The 18,913-nt window shown below is 34.6% G+C and overlaps 1 protein-coding gene across 2 annotated transcripts in view; it reads left to right on the top strand.

Moving 5' to 3' along the window:
* COL4A6 (collagen type IV alpha 6 chain) overlaps positions 1–18,913 on the top strand; it is a 377,060-nt gene that overhangs the window by 283,491 nt on the left and 74,656 nt on the right. Inside the window, exons 25-31 of one of the 2 annotated variants that reach the window (XM_053699141.1) lie at positions 1,253–1,306; positions 2,538–2,609; positions 3,246–3,353; positions 3,434–3,655; positions 13,291–13,452; positions 15,525–15,695; positions 16,906–17,049. In XM_053699141.1, the coding sequence (XP_053555116.1) occupies positions 1,253–1,306; positions 2,538–2,609; positions 3,246–3,353; positions 3,434–3,655; positions 13,291–13,452; positions 15,525–15,695; positions 16,906–17,049 (933 nt within the window). The remainder of the gene's footprint in view (positions 1–1,252; positions 1,307–2,537; positions 2,610–3,245; positions 3,354–3,433; positions 3,656–13,290; positions 13,453–15,524; positions 15,696–16,905; positions 17,050–18,913) is intronic. The other variant, XM_053699142.1, reaches the window with a different exon arrangement.

The following is an 18,913-nucleotide window of genomic DNA, read 5'->3' as shown; positions in this document are numbered from 1 at the left end:
TGCTAAAAATATTTTCAATTCCCTGCTTTTGCATATTTAACACGTGGACAGCAAAATATATCCACCATGATGATGTTGCATAGCTTATTGTTAGATTCTCATTTATAGATTAAAAACATAATCAGTATTGATAAGCTAAACCAAGTTTTATTTTAAGGAATTCATTTTGTTAATATTTTTTCCTTGATTTTTTGTTGTTTTTTTTTTTTTTTTTCAAATTTGGCAACAGCTGCCAGTCCCAGGAAGTCTATACAAATTTATATAATATAAATGTCAATATAAAAATAGTCCTTAAAGTGAAAGTATTGTCAAAATTAAAACTTTATGTTTAAGATAGAGTGTACAATTTTAAACAATATTACAGTTATTTCTATGATCAACTTTGCTTTATGCTCCTGGTATCCTTTGTTGAAGATTAACCTAGTTAGGTTGATAGGAACTTTGTAGCATATACATGTCTTTAGCAGTCTGTCGCTCAGATTATAAATGGAGCGCTATCAATATTGCGGGGCTGCGCTAAGAATAGCGCATAATCAGGTATTACAAGTCAATGGCAAAACATAATTACCAGAGAAAGTTTTAATGTGGCCGACAAATTTTTAGTGAATCCTCTACTTTCAATGGATAGTGCTAAACATTGCTCATATTACACGTTGTGAGTTATGCGTTGAGCACGAGTGCAACACATAAAAGCGCTAAAAAAAATTGTGTGAGTTTAGACCTGAAGTAAAGAATGAAGAATAAAGTATAACAAAACACATGTAAAATGTATTGAAATAAAGTATTACACTTCATCAACAAAAGATGCCAAGAGAACTAAGCAAAACTGATAATAGAAGTAAATTAGAATGTTATTTAAAGTGTCATGTTTTTAATGTAAACAATTATATTATGCTCTAATTGTTTAGCATATATAATTATTTGCATTCTTTATCCTAGATTACTATGTCTTTAACCTCCATAAGAGGGTTGAACATTGTTAAAGTTCTGCTTGGGAGCCGCAAGCATTACCGCTTCTAAGCAGAAAATGGCCTGTTTCCTGGTTGGCTCACAGAAGGTTTACTGTTTGGAAACTGCAATGCTTGTGGGACTTTACCTATGTATTTAACACTTTCCGTTAGCTATGGTCAGTAGAAGTTTTCTTTTTACATCATCATTCTTAAAGTGTGGATATATTTGTGCTGCAGATCGCCCTGTCTTATTGGCTCTCTGACTTTTGTCTAACCTTTCCTCCTTTGCTTGACTGGTATAGGTGACTGCTGCTGCGGGGACAATGTTGGTAAAGGAGACTTAGTCACAGAGGGAGGTGAGAGGATAGGACCTAGAGGTGAAAATAACAGTGACCGAGAGATCCACATGATCTTGTGTTGCTGTGTAGATCCCATGGACTTTCCCTGCATGTCACATTTAGCCATTGATCACATCATAACAAACATTGATTAGAATTTGAACCAGTGGTGGGCAACCATAGACTTAAAGTCATAAGTTTGTATCTTTATTCTGTAGATAATTCACCTAATTCTAATGTTCTCTTTTTATTTTGATTTTTGATTTACTTTTTTAGCTCTGTCTAAATTTAGAAGTTGCATCTTTCTATTAAAAGATACATTGGTTGCTCACTACTGTCATAAGAAATTAACGTTCGTATCTTCTTCATATAAAGTTGCTGCGTGCTTTGTATGTTAAGATATAACAGTGTTTTTTTATGCATCCTCTCATTGTGACTGGTCATGGCAAGTCATAATAAGGTAATTCATGTCTGTATCATGCACCCACTTCTAAAGTCGATAAAACATCATTGTTCAGTCCTTTATGTTGCACGTTATCTCAGGACCATACATTCTGGCTTAATTGTACGTTTGGAAGCAGCCTACATGTTTGGATTTAGTTACAAGGTGCAATTACACTTGAAAGCAATTTTTTTTCTTCTGTTTATTACTGATGAAAAATTGGTCAGTGTAAACAATATTACAACTCCCTTTATATTATAATTTGGTCTGAATTGTATTCTAGTTAAAGATATGATGTCCTTCCTCACAGTCTTACAAAATACCGTCCCTATTGTACAAAACGGGTACAGGTAACTGAAAAGAAAGTAACATAATAAATATTTCTGAACAATTAAAAAAATTCTAATATTATGCACATAGTTCTAGACTCGAATAAAAACAAGTAGAACTGCACCTTTATAAAATAACTACAGCATGGGGCACTCAGCTACTTGATGTAATGAAAAGGTTTGAGGATATGTCATTTACATAGCTTGTACTCATGCCACCCTTCATCCTCATCATTAATGTTTGTGCATTTTTTTAGCAGCACGTCTGCATTCTCACTCATGAGGAATTAAATAGTTACATCTGTGTCATGCAGTTTAATCTTAGTCACTTATGGTCCATTGTGTCATGGTCATAAGCAACCTGGAATTGCTTAAGCATCAACTCATCCAATGCATGTGTTCCAGTTTACTGAAGTTGGATGGTTAGGCCAATTGTTATCTCAGGGAACAGATACTCACTGGTGTTGTATTCTGCTAGGAACTACTTTGCCTTGTGTGATTGCTGGAGAATCTGGCTCCCCAGGGAATCGTGGTTCAGAAGGGATTCCAGGTATGGTTTAAACTAAATAAATGGTTTTATATATGTGTAAATTAAACTGTTTTTAAGGTCTAGTGTTTGCATGTAGCATAATCCCGTAACACAGACCCCCTCACTTTACATCAAACTACTACTAGACTCACAGAATTTAAAAAAAGGAGGGACTGTGCTACAGACTGACTGACCTTCAAGTGGTCTCTTTTTATAGGCTTTGTAACAATCCCAACTAAATCTATATCTAATAAAACCCCATTATTGACCCTACTATGCCTGCTCCACAGGGTCAGTTAATCCCCTCAAATTTAACTACCGAATATGTACATTTTTTGTACAATATCAGTTTAAAACCTTCGGTTCTGAGATATGGTAGACAAAATGTATATATTATCAGGAATTCAAACAAATCTTAAACTTGATAAAGGATTACATTGTTTTACTTGTGGAACAAAGAACAATTAAAGAAGATCCTTTTCTACCACGGTTGGTCTGAATCTAAAGTAAAGAGGCTTTCATAGTTTTAGCAATGTTGTCTCTATAAAAATGTTTTTATATAGTTTTAAAATTAAGCCTGTTTTATCTTTCAGTTTTATTTTACTAGTTTGCTATTTTGGATTACACCTCCTCTACACATTATGTTTTGTTTGTTAGGTCGAAAGGGAGAAAAAGGTTTTGCTGGTATTCCAGGGCAACCTGGGTTTGATGGGGCTAAAGGACAGTCAGGCAATCCTGGTTTTGGGGGAATTCCAGGGCTACCAGGTAAGCACCATACTTATTTAATTTCTAGTTCAAGACATTCTTTGAATTTTTTTCCTCCTAAAACACGACTGTTGTTGCAGGATTTCCTGGACCCCGTGGTGAGGAAGGTCCATCAGGTTTTCCTGGTTTGGATGGTGCGAATGGGCTTCCTGGAAAGATGGGAATACCTGGATCTCCAGGCTTGAAAGGAGCACGAGGTGATGTTTTGGGAGCTACACCTGGAACTCCTGGTGAACCTGGTCGAATTGGATTACCAGGAGACAAAGGATTTCAAGGAGATTCTGGTCTGCCAGGACAAAAAGGTGATGAAGTGCATTGTGTTTCTGAAAATCATTTCTAGATAACCTTAAAGACTGTTTGGCTGATGTACCACCAACATGCCATGATTTCCAGTTGTAAATGCTTTAAAATTTGGTCAATAATATAATTTGTATATTTAGGGCCAGATTAGTGTAGCTAACGGTGAACTTTTTCGTGGTCTCCCCCATCCTCAGACCACAATATTATATATATATAATATATATATAATTTGTTTGACTGACACCCCAGATGCTGTTTTGAGAGGAGGTGAGTCCTGGATCCCATAATGGACTTCTTTTTTAATATATATATATATATATATATTTATAATTTTGTGCCAGCACCACTAGTTTAATCAGTTTCACAGTTTAATATACTGAGATAAAATATCATGTGTCCTATATAGGACCACATTTCTCAGTATAGTGCACAGATAAGGGTATTTAATTAGTATACATATGAACAAGAAAACACAGACCCTTATTTTTCTAGCACCCAACTATTTCTGGAAAAATATATGCTTATAAACAATGAAAGATTAAAGAATAAATAATACACATACTATTTGAGAGTGCGTTTTAAAGATTTATATATTGATATCTGCACAACAATAATACATAAGCATGACCCCTAAATATGTAGAAAGTTCAAAGTCCACAACCCGGGTTGTAAGATGGAAATTAATGAGCTGGTCCATTCATTGACCAATATTGGTATTTTTATAAATGCCTGATTGTTGGCACATTTGTAGTCCCAATGATGGAAAACAACGTTAATGCAGGGACAGCACCAATAATTGTGTAACACTGACACTGTAGCCTTTTAAAACTTGTATCTTCGTACACCCAATGCAGATTATAACTGTATCACCAGTAGCAGAAAAAAGTGGCAATTTTTCAATACCACATTAAACTTGCTTTGACAGTTCTGTGTTGCGTGTGGGGATATTATAAGACAGGTACCTGCTTCCTCGGTGTTCCGTCAGTGACGTGTCATGGTTTCATATCTACCTGCTCGTTGTTTCCAATTTTTCTTTTTTCAAACCGGTTTCGGGGATATCACCTTTGCTTTCACCTCCGTGCTTGCTTGGCTCTTTCTGTGCATCTGCACGCCTTGACTTGCACTGGAGTATAATTTCGTTAGGAGGTCAGCTTTTTGGACGGTGCACAGCTGCTGCACCGCTCCAAACAAACAACATTTGCAGCTACGCGCGTTTCACCCGGGGTCCATTCGGGCTTCTTCCGGCTGTGTGTAATTGGAGATTGCTCTCCATAGCCTTTAAACAGTATGCTCCGCCTTTAATTGGCTTTTTCAGGTACATAATGTGTTTTAGCCGTACAGGTGAAATGTCAGACAATTATAAATGTTTATCTTGTTATGCTTTAACCTTTTTCTTAAAATCACACACTTTCTATATACAATATTATATCTGTTCATACTGTGCAGATTCTACAATGCCCATTTTCTATTAAATTCTCTTATTCACGGAATTACTTTGAATCTTATGGGCATATGATTCTGTGTATATTGCTTCAGTCTCCTAGAAATGAGCCAAAATTTAGCTCTTCATTCAGGCCCTCTGGTTTTAGACTTTTTAAATTAAAGATCCATTTGCTTTCTTTACACAGTAGAATTTTATCTAAATTTCCTCCTCTACCTTTCAGGTCTACTATTTCTAGGCCTCTAAATTTTAACTGTCTCTTGTCACTATTGTGGCACTCTGCAAAGTGACGTGCTACACTGCTGGTTTTTGTGCATTTATTTTTAATGTCTCTTTTATGTTCTTTTATCCTTTCTTTGAGCTCCCTATAGGTTTTACCTATATAGTATTGGGGGCAATTGCAGCAAACCATATAGACTACTCCTTCACTTTTGCAAGTTATACGTCCCTTTATTGTATGAAAGGACCCAAATTTATCACAAAAGTTTTTTCCTACCAGCATATTTGTGCAGACTGAGCAGTGTGAGCATTTAAAATTTCCATTCTTTTTATCAGTTAACCAGTTTCCTGTATTTTTGTTTTTATTCCCAAAGTGGCTCTGAACTAGAAAATCTTTTAAATTTGGTGCTCTTTTTGGAGTCATAAGTGGGGATTCTCCTACAAATTTGCCTATTGATTTATCAATCCACAAAATGTGCCAATGTTTATTTAAAATTGAACGGATATTCTGCCATTTATGATTGTATGTTCCTATAAATCGAATTAAGGATGATTCCGTTGTGTCATCTGCTTTATCATATAATAGATCATCCCTATCCTTACTTTTAGTCTTATTGAATGCTTTCTTTAGACATTGTTGTGTGTAGCCTCTTGCTTTGAATCTTTTATTTAGAATGCCTGCTTCAATTTTAAATTGTTCAATATCTGTACAGTTTCTTTTGTGTCTTAAAAATTGGCCATAGGGTATATTTTGTATCAGTTTTTTAGGATGGTGACTATCAAATGATAGTAATGAGTTTCCTGCAGTGTCTTTGCGAAATGTTGCTGTTTTGAGGCTATTATTGTCATTGGTGATGCGTAAATCAAGAAATGTGATCTCATTTTTACTGTAAGTGTAAGTGAATTTTAAGTTCCAATTGTTATTATTAAGTTTTTGCATAAATTCTATCAATTTCATCTCTGTATCCTCCCATAGGAGGAACACGTCATCGATGAATCTTAGCCATAAAGAAATGGAGTCATTTATCTCAGCACTGTTTAGAATTTGGTCAAATTCCCATTTTCCTAGGTAGAGGCAAGCAAATGTGGGTGCACAACAAGTCCCCATTGCTGTTCCTAAGTTTTGTTGATAACATTTGTTTCCAAACATAAAATAATTATGCTCTAAAATAAAAGATAACAATTCCAACACAAAATTTGTATGTTTGTCATATTCTGAACCTCTTTGAATTAGAAAGTATTTTATTGCCTCTACCCCTTTATCATGGGGGATGCTTGAGTAAAGTGACTCGACATCAATTGCAACCAATAGAGTGTTTGCAGATATACTTATATCATTAAGTTTCTTCAATACATCTAGTGTGTCTTTAATATATGAGGGGAGATTTAGTAAATTAGGTCTAAGGCAAAAATCCACATACTGTGAAATTTTCTCAGTTAGAGAGCCCTTGCCCGATATAATGGGGCGACCTGGTGGTGGTAGTTTATTTTTGTGGAGTTTTGGTATGCAGTAAAATGTTGCAGTTTTTGGAAATTTAACAAATAGAAAATCAAATTCTCTTTGGTTTATTATGCCTTCATCTTTCGCTTTCATTAAAATTTGAAACAATTTTTCTTTATAAATTTCAGTAGGGTTAAAGTGTAAAACACTGTATTGTTTTTTGTCTCTTAGTTGTCTTTGACATTCATCCACATAGTCCTTGGTATTTAGAACTACAATGTTTCCGCCCTTATCTGATGGCTTGATGGTTATGCTGGTGTCATTTTTTAAGTTATTTAATGCATTTCTCTGTATCTTCGTTAGGTTATCAGCTAGGGGCTCATTTGTACTTAGAAGGTCAATATCTTTTTCCACTAATTTGACAAAATTATGAATGAGGGGAATACTGGATAGTGCTGGCATATATTCTGACTTTTTCTTAAAATCACTAAAACCTATAGCTGTTGTCTGACTTGGTTGACCTGATATTTCTTCCTGTAATTCCTCTAAAATTTTTACACTTTGCCTATCATGTATATTTAAAGTTTTTTTGTCTGTTTTGTTTTCAAAAGTTTTATTTAGAACTATTTTTCGAGCAAATAGATGGAGGTCTTTAACCAATTCAAACTTGTCTAATTTATTCACTGGTGAGAAAGTTAATCCTTTTTCTAAGACCTCAATTTGACTGTCAGAGAGATTTTTTTCTGACAGATTAACAACATTTATAGGTTTCTTTTCCTCCTCTGTCTGAGTGGGTATCTGCGTCTGCCCCTGCCTCTGCCATCTGTGTTTCCTCCCCCCTCTCCTTGATTTGTGTTTTTGTGTCCTAAAAAACTTTTTTGCTGTTCTCTGTAGGAGTTTTGTGTTTTATTTTCATCTCCACTCGAGATTTCTGTTTCAGAGCCACTAGAGGCACTATATGTGTAATCATACACCTTTTTATCCTGATAATCTTGCCAGTCTCTTTGATATTTCTTTTTCTTTCTAAATTTTATTGAATCTTGAATTTTACGTAGCTCTACTTTTGCTAGGCCCATAAGTCTCTCATATTCATCTTTTCCTTTCCAAGCATTTATCTCATTGTTCGCTAATGTTAGTTCTTTCTGAGTTTTCTCTAGTCTAAGTTTATTTTCCTCTATCATCAGATTCATCCAATCTGTGGAGCATTTTGAAGCATATTCATCCCATTTAAGTTGGAAATTTTCCAATAAAGGATTATCTAAATTTGCCCCCGGTCTCTTTCTTATCCTAAGTCCTCTTGGAATCATTTTCATTTCAACATATTTTTCTAAACTCGATATTTCCCATTTTAGTTTTTGTTCTTTAAACAATTTTTTCTTGTATTCTTTGAACGATTTATATATGCTTGGATTTTCAGAGGAAACTGAAGCAATACCCTCAGTATTAGAGGGAACAGAAAAAGTGTCATCTACATCATATTGCCACTCACTTTCATTCAATTCAGCCATTATTATTATTTATGTTGTTGTTGAAGACTCTGCACAGTAGAACCACCCCAATTTGGGGTTATACTTCAAACTCAAATACTAAATATTCTAAAAAAATCTTTCAATTGCTACATTTATACTTAGTGTGCAAGGTACCATGAAGAAAGACTACTTAAATAGTCAGAAATTAAATTTATAATTTTGTGCCAGCACCACTAGTTTAATCAGTTTCACAGTTTAATATACTGAGATAAAATATCATGTGTCCTATATAGGACCACATTTCTCAGTATAGTGCACAGATAAGGGTATTTAATTAGTATACATATGAACAAGAAAACACAGACCCTTATTTTTCTAGCACCCAACTATTTCTGGAAAAATATATGCTTATAAACAATGAAAGATTAAAGAATAAATAATACACATACTATTTGAGAGTGCGTTTTAAAGATTAATATATTGAGAGTGCGTTTTAAAGATTTATATATTGATATCTGCACAACAATAATACATAAGCATGACCCCTAAATATGTAGAAAGTTCAAAGTCCACAACCCGGGTTGTAAATAAATGCACAAAAACCAGCAGTGTAGCACGTCACTTTGCAGAGTGCCACAATAGTGACAAGAGACAGTTAAAATTTAGAGGCCTAGAAATAGTAGACCTGAAAGGTAGAGGAGGAAATTTAGATAAAATTCTACTGTGTAAAGAAAGCAAATGGATCTTTAATTTAAAAAGTCTAAAACCAGAGGGCCTGAATGAAGAGCTAAATTTTGGCTCATTTCTAGGAGACTGAAGCAATATACACAGAATCATATGCCCATAAGATTCAAAGTAATTCCGTGAATAAGAGAATTTAATAGAAAATGGGCATTGTAGAATCTGCACAGTATGAACAGATATAATATTGTATATAGAAAGTGTGTGATTTTAAGAAAAAGGTTAAAGCATAACAAGATAAACATTTATAATTGTCTGACATTTCACCTGTACGGCTAAAACACATTATGTACCTGAAAAAGCCAATTAAAGGCGGAGCATACTGTTTAAAGGCTATGGAGAGCAATCTCCAATTACACACAGCCGGAAGAAGCCCGAATGGACCCCGGGTGAAACGCGCGTAGCTGCAAATTTTGTTTGTTTGGAGCGGTGCAGCAGCTGTGCACCGTCCAAAAAGCTGACCTCCTAACGAAATTATACTCCAGTGCAAGTCAAGGCGTGCAGATGCACAGAAAGAGCCAAGCAAGCACGGAGGTGAAAGCAAAGGTGATATCCCCGAAACCGGTTTGAAAAAAGAAAAATTGGAAACAACGAGCAGGTAGATATGAAACCATGACACGTCACTGACGGAACACCGAGGAAGCAGGTACCTGTCTTATAATATCCCCACACGCAACACAGAACTGTCAAAGCAAGTTTAATGTGGTATTGAAAAATTGCCACTTTTTTCTGCTACTGGTGATACAGTTATAATCTGCATTGGGTGTACGAAGATACAAGTTTTAAAAGGCTACAGTGTCAGTGTTACACAATTATTGGTGCTGTCCCTGCATTAACGTTGTTTTCCATCATTGGGACTACAAATGTGCCAACAATCAGGCATTTATAAAAATACCAATATTGGTCAATGAATGGACCAGCTCATTAATTTCCATCTTACAACCCGGGTTGTGGACTTTGAACTTTCTACATATTTAGGGGTCATGCTTATGTATTATTGTTGTGCAGATATCAATATATAAATCTTTAAAACGCACTCTCAAATAGTATGTGTATTATTTATTCTTTAATCTTTCATTGTTTATAAGCATATATTTTTCCAGAAATAGTTGGGTGCTAGAAAAATAAGGGTCTGTGTTTTCTTGTTCATATGTATATATATATATATAAATAAATAAAACATTTTCCGCTATGATGTGCAGAATATTGGAGTGTGAAATATCTACAGTAAATACATAGTTAAAACCTTTATGAATATTGCATAAATATGCTTTTAAAAGCTTTCATCTACTTAACGACAAAGGGCTCCAATGCACTTCTTTATATGTCTACATATGTATTTATGTGATTGCACTCAAGCGACCACGTTTACTTTCAACTCGTAATATGAACTTTAAAGCCCTACGAGCACAAAACCTTGCGATAAACCCCTTATTGCTCGGGCGCAAAACATTTGCACTCCATAATCTAGCCCTTAATTGGTAAAGTTATCAAGTTCTGCTGAATTTAGCTCTCCTTACAACAATTTGCTATTTTTTTGTTAATAATCTCTTATCATTGTTTTAAATGTATCATGCAATGCATTATTGTTACCACGAGCCAGGGATGCTTCTTCAGAAATGAACATTGTTCTATGGATTCTATTTTGGATGTAATTCAGATAATGAACATAAGGGTCTTGTCAAAAGATGATGAAAATGTACTAAATATATCTGGGTTTCCCTCCAATCAGGTTTAGTGAGGCAAACCAATCAGGTAGCAGGAGGTTATCTGGAATTCAAACACATTGTCTAATAGCCATTTCATGTTTAAAGTTCTTAGAGATATAACATTAAGGAATATTAAAATACAATATAATCGCATAATCAACAACTGCATAATGAAAAGTCTATGCAATAGCTCTTACTCATAATTTTACATTTTTTAACATTTTTTTCTGTCAAATGTAAAAAGTTATTTTAATTTGCTGGCCTCCTGTATCATGTGACAGCCATCGGCCAATCACAGACTCATATACATATACACTGTCAACTTTTGCACATGCTCAGAATTAGTAATTAGTAATGTAAATGGGAAAATGCTCTATCTAAATCGTGGCAGTTTAAATTTTATTTAGTGTCCATTTAAAAAGTCTCCACCAACCTGCCACCATGGTGTATTATGTTTTATTTTGGGGGGTTTTGAGGATAAGATAGTAAACAATTTATACATATGTTGATATTTGTATTGGTGCTATATTAGGTTTCCATGTATGTGAGTTGTTTACTATCTTCTGTTTAAAAACAAATTTCAAAGATAATACTCTATTATTTTTCCTACAGCTCAGCTGTATTTTCTGCAAATGTTGTAAAAAAGGAAGTTTGTCACATACAATTTCTATCCCATGCTGATGGAGCCATCATTTATTTAGAGAGTGTGGACAAGCTATACATTAAAGGGACACTAAACCCCAAAATTTTCTTACATGATTTATGTAGAGAATACAATTTTAAACAACATTCCAATTTACTTCTATTATCTAATTTGCTTCATTCTTTAGATATCTTTTTTTGAAGAAACAGCAATGCACATGGGTAAACCAATCACACAAGGCATCTATGTGCAGCAACCAATCAGCAGCTACTGAGCCTACTAGATATGCTAGATAATAGAAGTAAATTAGAAAGATGTTTAAAATTGCATGCTCTTTCTAAATCATGAAAGAAAAATGTTGGGTTTAATTTCCCTTTAAGTGTTTAAATTTGGTTTAAAAAGGAAACGTTTTCTTGATAGAATATTTGTCACTCATCACATCAAGAAATAATGTGGAAAAATTCATAACAGTTCATGATCCTTGTGGAATACTGTTGTCCCAAGTCAAGCAGAAGTGTTTTCTTCCGGAACATTATGGCCCAGGGGTAGCAGATAGTTCATTTTCTAATTAAATCATGATGCTTAAGTCCCTAACAAACTCAAAGGACAATGGAGATAAATTAGAACACTGGCCATGTCTGGATTTTCATTGTTGATGTTCAAGGAATGCTTCAGACAGAAAGTTTTAGTTTGTGATAAATAAATTATTTTTGGATCATTAAAGTGGGTGTATAATAAAGGTTTTTTTTTTCTTTGAATTTATGGGGCTGGAATATTTTTAATTTGGCACCGGATTTTGGGATCTATAGTTCCCTTTCTAAAATGGCATTTTGTCTACAGGTGTTTGATTGTATTCACTAACCCATGATACATGGTTTTGGTACATGTCACTTGGTGAATTACTTATTGGGAAAACTACAGAACATTGTCCTGCCCCTATCTTTTGTGGAACTCAGACCCTATTTTTACTGTGGTCTTGTATGGTATTAGAGATTGTTTAAGGACAGCTGTGAGTTTGGCAAAACAATCAGAGTGGGGTTTTTTAAACTTTGGTTAATTATTGTGTTCATCCAGTCAAAAGGTCAGTCCATCTCATTTACGTAATGCTTCTATGGGGATGGGAAACAAATATGTAATGTAAGTATTAAATTAATTCAATATAAAGTATAACATTTTGGAATCAGTAGGTTATCATTTGTTTTAGAGATAGGAGCAGGAGTGTCAGCTTTTTAGTCCAGATTTTATATGTTTAACATTAGGACTTGGCTCACCTGACATTTCCTTGTATTGTGAACAAGATTTATGCAACTAAAACCCTATTTAATGCTTTTGTAACCTGTACGTCGATGTTGTTTATATTGTTGGATATATCCTGAAGCATTTTAAAGAGACAGTAAAATCAAAATTAAATGTCCATGATTAGGACAGAGCATGAACTTTTAAATAACTTTACAATTTACTTCTATTATCAAATTTGCTCTTGGTATACTTTGCTGAAGAGTAATCCTAGGAAGGTTGAAATGAGCTCAGAAGCGACAGTAGTGTTTGCAACATTGTATAACATTCCTATAAAAACTGCTGCTAGATAGCTAAAGACGTGCACGTTCCTGAGTTCACTTAGGATTACTTTTTAACAACGGATCCCAAAAGAACTAAGCAAAATTGATAGAAGTAAATTGGATTTTTTTTTTTAATTGCATGCTCTATCCAATCCATTTAAGTTTGAATTTTATTGTCCCTTTAAGTTTATTAAAGCCAAGTAAATAGGATTTCAAGGTAGTGTATTTGCAACTCTCAGCAGCAGTTTATGTTGATCAAATTCTATTCATTATTTTCTAAATATTCTATTGTCTAATGTAAACTTTGCTGCACCATTCTACTCCTTGTTCATCATCTCACAGTAATAACGTCATATAACTGGTATTGTTATCTTTATAAGATTCCTATCCTTTTTATTTTTTTCTTTCTTCTTAGGTTTTGATGGAATACCTGGGCTAATGGGTGCTAAAGGAGAGAGGGGCAACTCAGGTTATCCTGGCAGTCCAGGCCCCAAGGGTCCACCTGGATTTGGAGGATCCATGGGTATTAAAGGAAAGCAAGGCCCCATAGGAGATATTGGATATGGGGGAGCGCCAGGTATGTAAAGATACTGACAAACACATGGCTTAAAGTAGCATGTTCTACAAATTATCTAAAAATCTAAATAAGAAACACATCTTTAAAATCCTGTGAGATTTGTCAGTAATTTATTTCTAGCCACTTTCAATTTTAAGAATTTCATAGAACTATAACACCGAACTTTCATCATGCTTAAAAACATATCTTCACCTTCATAGATATAACACAAACTATCATCTTTTCAATAAATTAGTAATATCTTTTTTTTTTTTATGGTGGTTTTCTATCATCCCTTCATGAAATGCTGTAGTCATGAAATAGTTGCTGTTTCATCCAATGGTGTCTCTTCTCCATGTCCTCTCTTTTCATACATTTTGTCTGTTTTTCCTTCATCACATGCTTTTATTCCAATTACCATCAACTCTCCATATTTTGATGTCATTCTCTATGGTTTGGGTCCTTCACATAGGCTGTCAAGGTGAGAAAATGCGCCGTAGCATAAAAGCAAATGGACTAACAACCTAGCTTTTGATGCTACGAGCATTGCATTGACCATAGGTGACACCCCTTATTTATCATGCTAAATTGAAAGAAATATTGGTTAGATCTTATGCAGACATCTACACTTACATTCACATGTAAACAAGGTCTAGATAAATATGTTATATTTGCTACTATCTTTATACTGGATTTTTAGTCATTAATATTTTTGTTCTACCTAAATGTCTGAGTCTAAATGCCAATCTTAGCAATTGACATTTTTGGATGTGTTTTTGTGGTGTGACAAATTGTTTTCATCTTTCGAGCTAACAGAGTCAGTATGTTAAGTTCCAGTTTTTAGCACTTTTCTGATGGCTTCAAAACCCTTGATAACATGTGAGATACCTGATATATGGCCACAATAAATGCATCCAAAAGTGTTAAGGGAACACTTGGAAGAGCTGTACGTTTTTAGCAGAGCATCCAACCTCTTGAAAATCCATTATCAGATGACTCCAAACAGCGTATCAGACACTTCATAAAAATATATATAAAGAGAAAAAATGGCAACAGATTCTAAGATCAAACAATGTTGTGCCCGTTTATTATAGTTATATGTTTGATGAAATTCAACCAATATATAGTATATATACTATAAGGGGCTTCACTGCAGTCAGTTGTGTAGTGTTATAGGCAGTAACCTTGCTGACCTTGCTGTAGGCAATATGTTGGTAGAAAACTAATGCTTTTGCAGCTAACTCCTCCTGCTAGCAAAATACAGACCTTATATGTCATATTACCAAATAATGCTTTGCTTTCAACTTCAATCCCTCCCTCGCTACTGGAGAATCTTTAAACAAAAAGCATTTAAAGGGTCACTTTCATATTAAAATAAGGGAGATGAATTTAGTTTTGATTAAAATGATTATCTTGCTCAGCCTTTTTTTTAAATTATATTCCATATTCTCTTGTATTTGTTTATCCAAGGTTTTGAAAAGGAGTATTTTTACAATATACCAGCAAAGTTTTTGCACTTTGTTCCATGAATAAAGCCAGTGTAGGCTGTGTGATGTATCAGACTATCAAAAAGTCTGAAAAACAAATGCAATTTTTATATATAAAATATGTTAAAGGGACAGACAACACCAGAATTTTAGTTGTTTAAAAAGATAGATAATCCCTTTATTACCCATTCCCCTGTTTTGCATAACCAACACAGTTATAATAATATACACATGAACTAACTCCCTCTAGTGGTGAAAAACTGTCAAAATGCATTCAGATTAGAGGCGACCTTCAAGGTCTAAAAAAATTAGCATATGACCCCCCTAGGTTTAACTTTCAACTAAGAATGCCGAGAGAGCAAAGTAAAATTGGTGATAAAATAAAATTGGAAAGTTTGCCCTATTTGAATCCTGAAAAAAAAATGTGGACTTGACTGTCCCTTTAAATAACATCCTGTTATGAGTTTAAAACATGGAAGTACACACTTGTATATTTAGTCAATGAATTAAGGTAAATTGATGATAGTGTCCCTTTAAAGCAACTCCAGTAGTGAGTAATTAACCAACATGTTATGGCTATTTAACTTCTTAATGCAATAATTTCAGGTTTTCCTGGACAAAAAGGTTTCGCTGGAGATAGAGGTGCCCCTGGTCCAGCTGGTATGAAAGGACGTCCAGGTTTTCCTGGAGATGCTGGTCGACCTGGAGAGATTGGACTTCCTGGACCACAGGGTCCAGGAGGAGGGGATGGTATTCCAGGTTTTCCAGGGCTTAAAGGTAAGGATTTTGGAAGACAGCAAATGTTGTCTTAGTACATTTTCTTCAGTATTTAAATGAATCTTCTATTGTTCTTCACCAGTGTCTTACTATTACAGGGCTTTTGCACTAGTGCATGTTTACATCACTCATTATCTTGCAGGGTATAATAAAATACAGAAGTGGATTTATAAAAAAATAATAAATAAACCATTAGAATCTCCTAGAGACAAGTTTTATATGGCATAACATGATATACAAGTTAGACGAACAGCAGCAAAATAGCATAGTTAAGAAGGTATTAGGGGGTATGTATCTGTTTTGAAGTTTGATCTGGGCCTGAAGGAGCTGCAGGGGAATCCCTTGATTTGGGGTCTACTGTAGCCATAAAGGGGCTATAGGGGGTTGCACTTGATTTGTGTTCTGAGATAAACAGATTTATTATAATAGGGAGAGATTCCTTATGGTTCTATATATTCCCAAGGGGAATTGTAGTGATTTATTTTCCTCTACAGAAGCCTCAATGTTCATAATGAATACAAGACTGTAGGGTCCTCTAATACTACATAAGTGCAATCAATTGACAAATATATCAGTTTCAAGAATAAAAAAACCAAAAAACTATAAATAAACATTTTACATGTGTGGTTAAAGTGTAGTTGCTTTATTAAGTCAAATATAATAGAACTACATTTATTAGGAGACTAGACTTGTTAGATACCTCCAATTTTCCTGTCTTCCATCTGCTTCTTGGCATTTAAATTAAAGATGACATTTTTATTTTTCATTTTTTTGCTGCACTGCATAAGCTCTAAGATACTTTGTCACATGGCTTAAAGGGACAGTAAACACCTTGTAATTACAAGACATGCTATAGAATAACATATCAGCCAAGTCTTAATGTTTATAAAACAAAATAACATTAGTTTTTCTACAGTTTTTAGTACAAGGAACTTTTGCAGTTATCAGTTAAAGCAATAAGTAAAATATATGTAATAGGGTTAGCCTTGAGACGTCAGCAGGGTGCTTTTTGTTTTCTAAGAAATAGAAGTTGCTCGGTATTGAGAACTAAATTACATAAAAGGGGTCAAAATAAATAATTAAAATATATTACAAAGTTGTTCCGTTGCACATAACTAACCATTTTATTTGAATATATCAAGGTGTGTACTGTCCCTTTCATGACCCAAAAAATGATCTGCCTCTATTAACTTAATTTTATGTTTCTCAGGTGTAAAGGGCTCTCCTGGCGTGACTGGATTTCCTGGCCTGCCAGGACTACCAGGATTCTCAGGTGTTAATGGGTTAAAAGGAACTAGTGGCTTTCCCGGAAGAAATGGCAATCCTGGCCCTGCTGGAGATTTTGGCCCTAAAGGTATGTTAGAGAAAGGACAATGTGTCGTCATATGAATGCATTGATACAGTTATATATTGACCTCCTTTTTACTCTTACTGAATTTATTTTAATAAATGGAGATTAGATTATTGTCTGACTTAAAGTAACACTAAACCCACATTTTTTCTTTCACGATTCAGATAGAGCATGCAATTTAAAGCAACTTTCTGATTTACTCCTATTATCAATTTTTCTTCGTTCTCTTGCTATCTTTATTTAAAAAGCAGGAATGTGATGCATAGGAGCCGGCCCATTTTTGGTTGTGAACCTGGGTTATGCTTGCTTATTGGTGGGTAAATGTAAGCCTTCAATAAGCAAGCGCTATCCATGGTGCTGAACCTAAAATGGGCTAGCTGCTAAGATTTACATTCCTGCTTTTTAAATAAAGATAGGAAGAGAACAAAGAAAAAATGATAGTAGGAGTAAATTAGAAAGATGCTTAAAATGTCATGCTCTATCTGAATCATGAAAGAAAACATTTAGGTTTCAGTGTCCCTTTAAGCGCATGCCAATCAAATGTCAGGCAAGGGCATACTTATTGTGATACTACAATGCATTATGACCATATACTCAAGGTCTGTTAGAATAGAAATGATGCGTATGTGTTTATGTGCTGTCTTTCCAAACAGGTCTGGATAGCTCTCTTTTTCTTTGGAATACTAAGCATGGTTGAGTCAAAATATTTTTGTTTTTCTATATTACTGGAACTAAAGGGTAGATCCTAAATAATTTCCAAAAAAAGGCTTGCATGCATATAATCCTAAACATATAATCCTAAACATAGTTAAAGTCATCTCTGGAGAGGCAATGCACTGGCAATTCTGAGCTGAACATGGGTTGATGAGCCAATCACAAGCAGCATATGTGTCGCTGCCAGTCACCAGATGGAGGTTTTTTAAAGGATGAGGAAAGTCTGTGGGTGACATTAGTTTATTTATGGAGGGAATAGTTTTCTAGAGAGGTAGATTAATAAATATTTACTGTGGGAGCTAAGGAGGGAATATTAGTTATGGTGTTAATGCAGTGGGGATAATATAGCAGTTTGCTAATATTGCTTTTAGGAGTTTGGGGTTCATGCATTTAGGTTTCATTTTGGACATTGTAGTTAAGGGATTGATAGTCTTGAGTGGCCCTAAAGGGGCAGATAGTAGATACCATTTTGATTGACATTTCTACCAGTCATACAGCTTTTTTAAAAAAAAGAAAGGTTGAACAAGTCCTACAGTCACACAAAAAGGGAATCAGGATAGCAAGATGGCACAACATTGTAGCAACAACTATAGTATATTGTGACTACAAAGCTAAAGAGGTTTAGAAGGTAGAAGGCTCTGCACACAAGTCATTGCTTGCTCTAAGGCACATGAGACGAGTAACAGAACATGATTATACATGTAAAAAAAATATCTCAAAAGGTTGAACGCTCCTATGTATACAATAATACAGAGTGAATACATCGAAACAAAATAACCAAAAATACCACAATAGCCAAGTATGCAATGTAAAATATATCAATATAAGTCAACACGGTATGTTCCCAAATATGCAAGTTCCCAATCGATCTTTAAATCTTCCAGATGGGCCACACTCTGTAATCAGGCTGAGCCCACACACAGATCTAAAGAATATAAAAAAAACAGGAGGTGCCTCATAATGTAATAAATAGTTACAATGGAAATGAGAACTAATGATTCACATTGAGAAGAGCACAGATGTGACAATATCACATTCTGGGTACTCAGAACCACCAAAAGTCTATACCAGGAAGAATCAGAGCGGGATCAGAATCCAAGTATTCAACACAGAAACAGAGTAATACAACTTTTATTTAAAAGCAACACGTTTC

Source organism: Bombina bombina, chromosome 1, assembly GCF_027579735.1.
Source record: "Bombina bombina isolate aBomBom1 chromosome 1, aBomBom1.pri, whole genome shotgun sequence".
NCBI lineage: Eukaryota > Metazoa > Chordata > Amphibia > Anura > Bombinatoridae > Bombina > Bombina bombina.
Note: the sequence above shows the minus strand (reverse complement) of the source record. Positions and strands in the feature narration are given on the sequence as shown.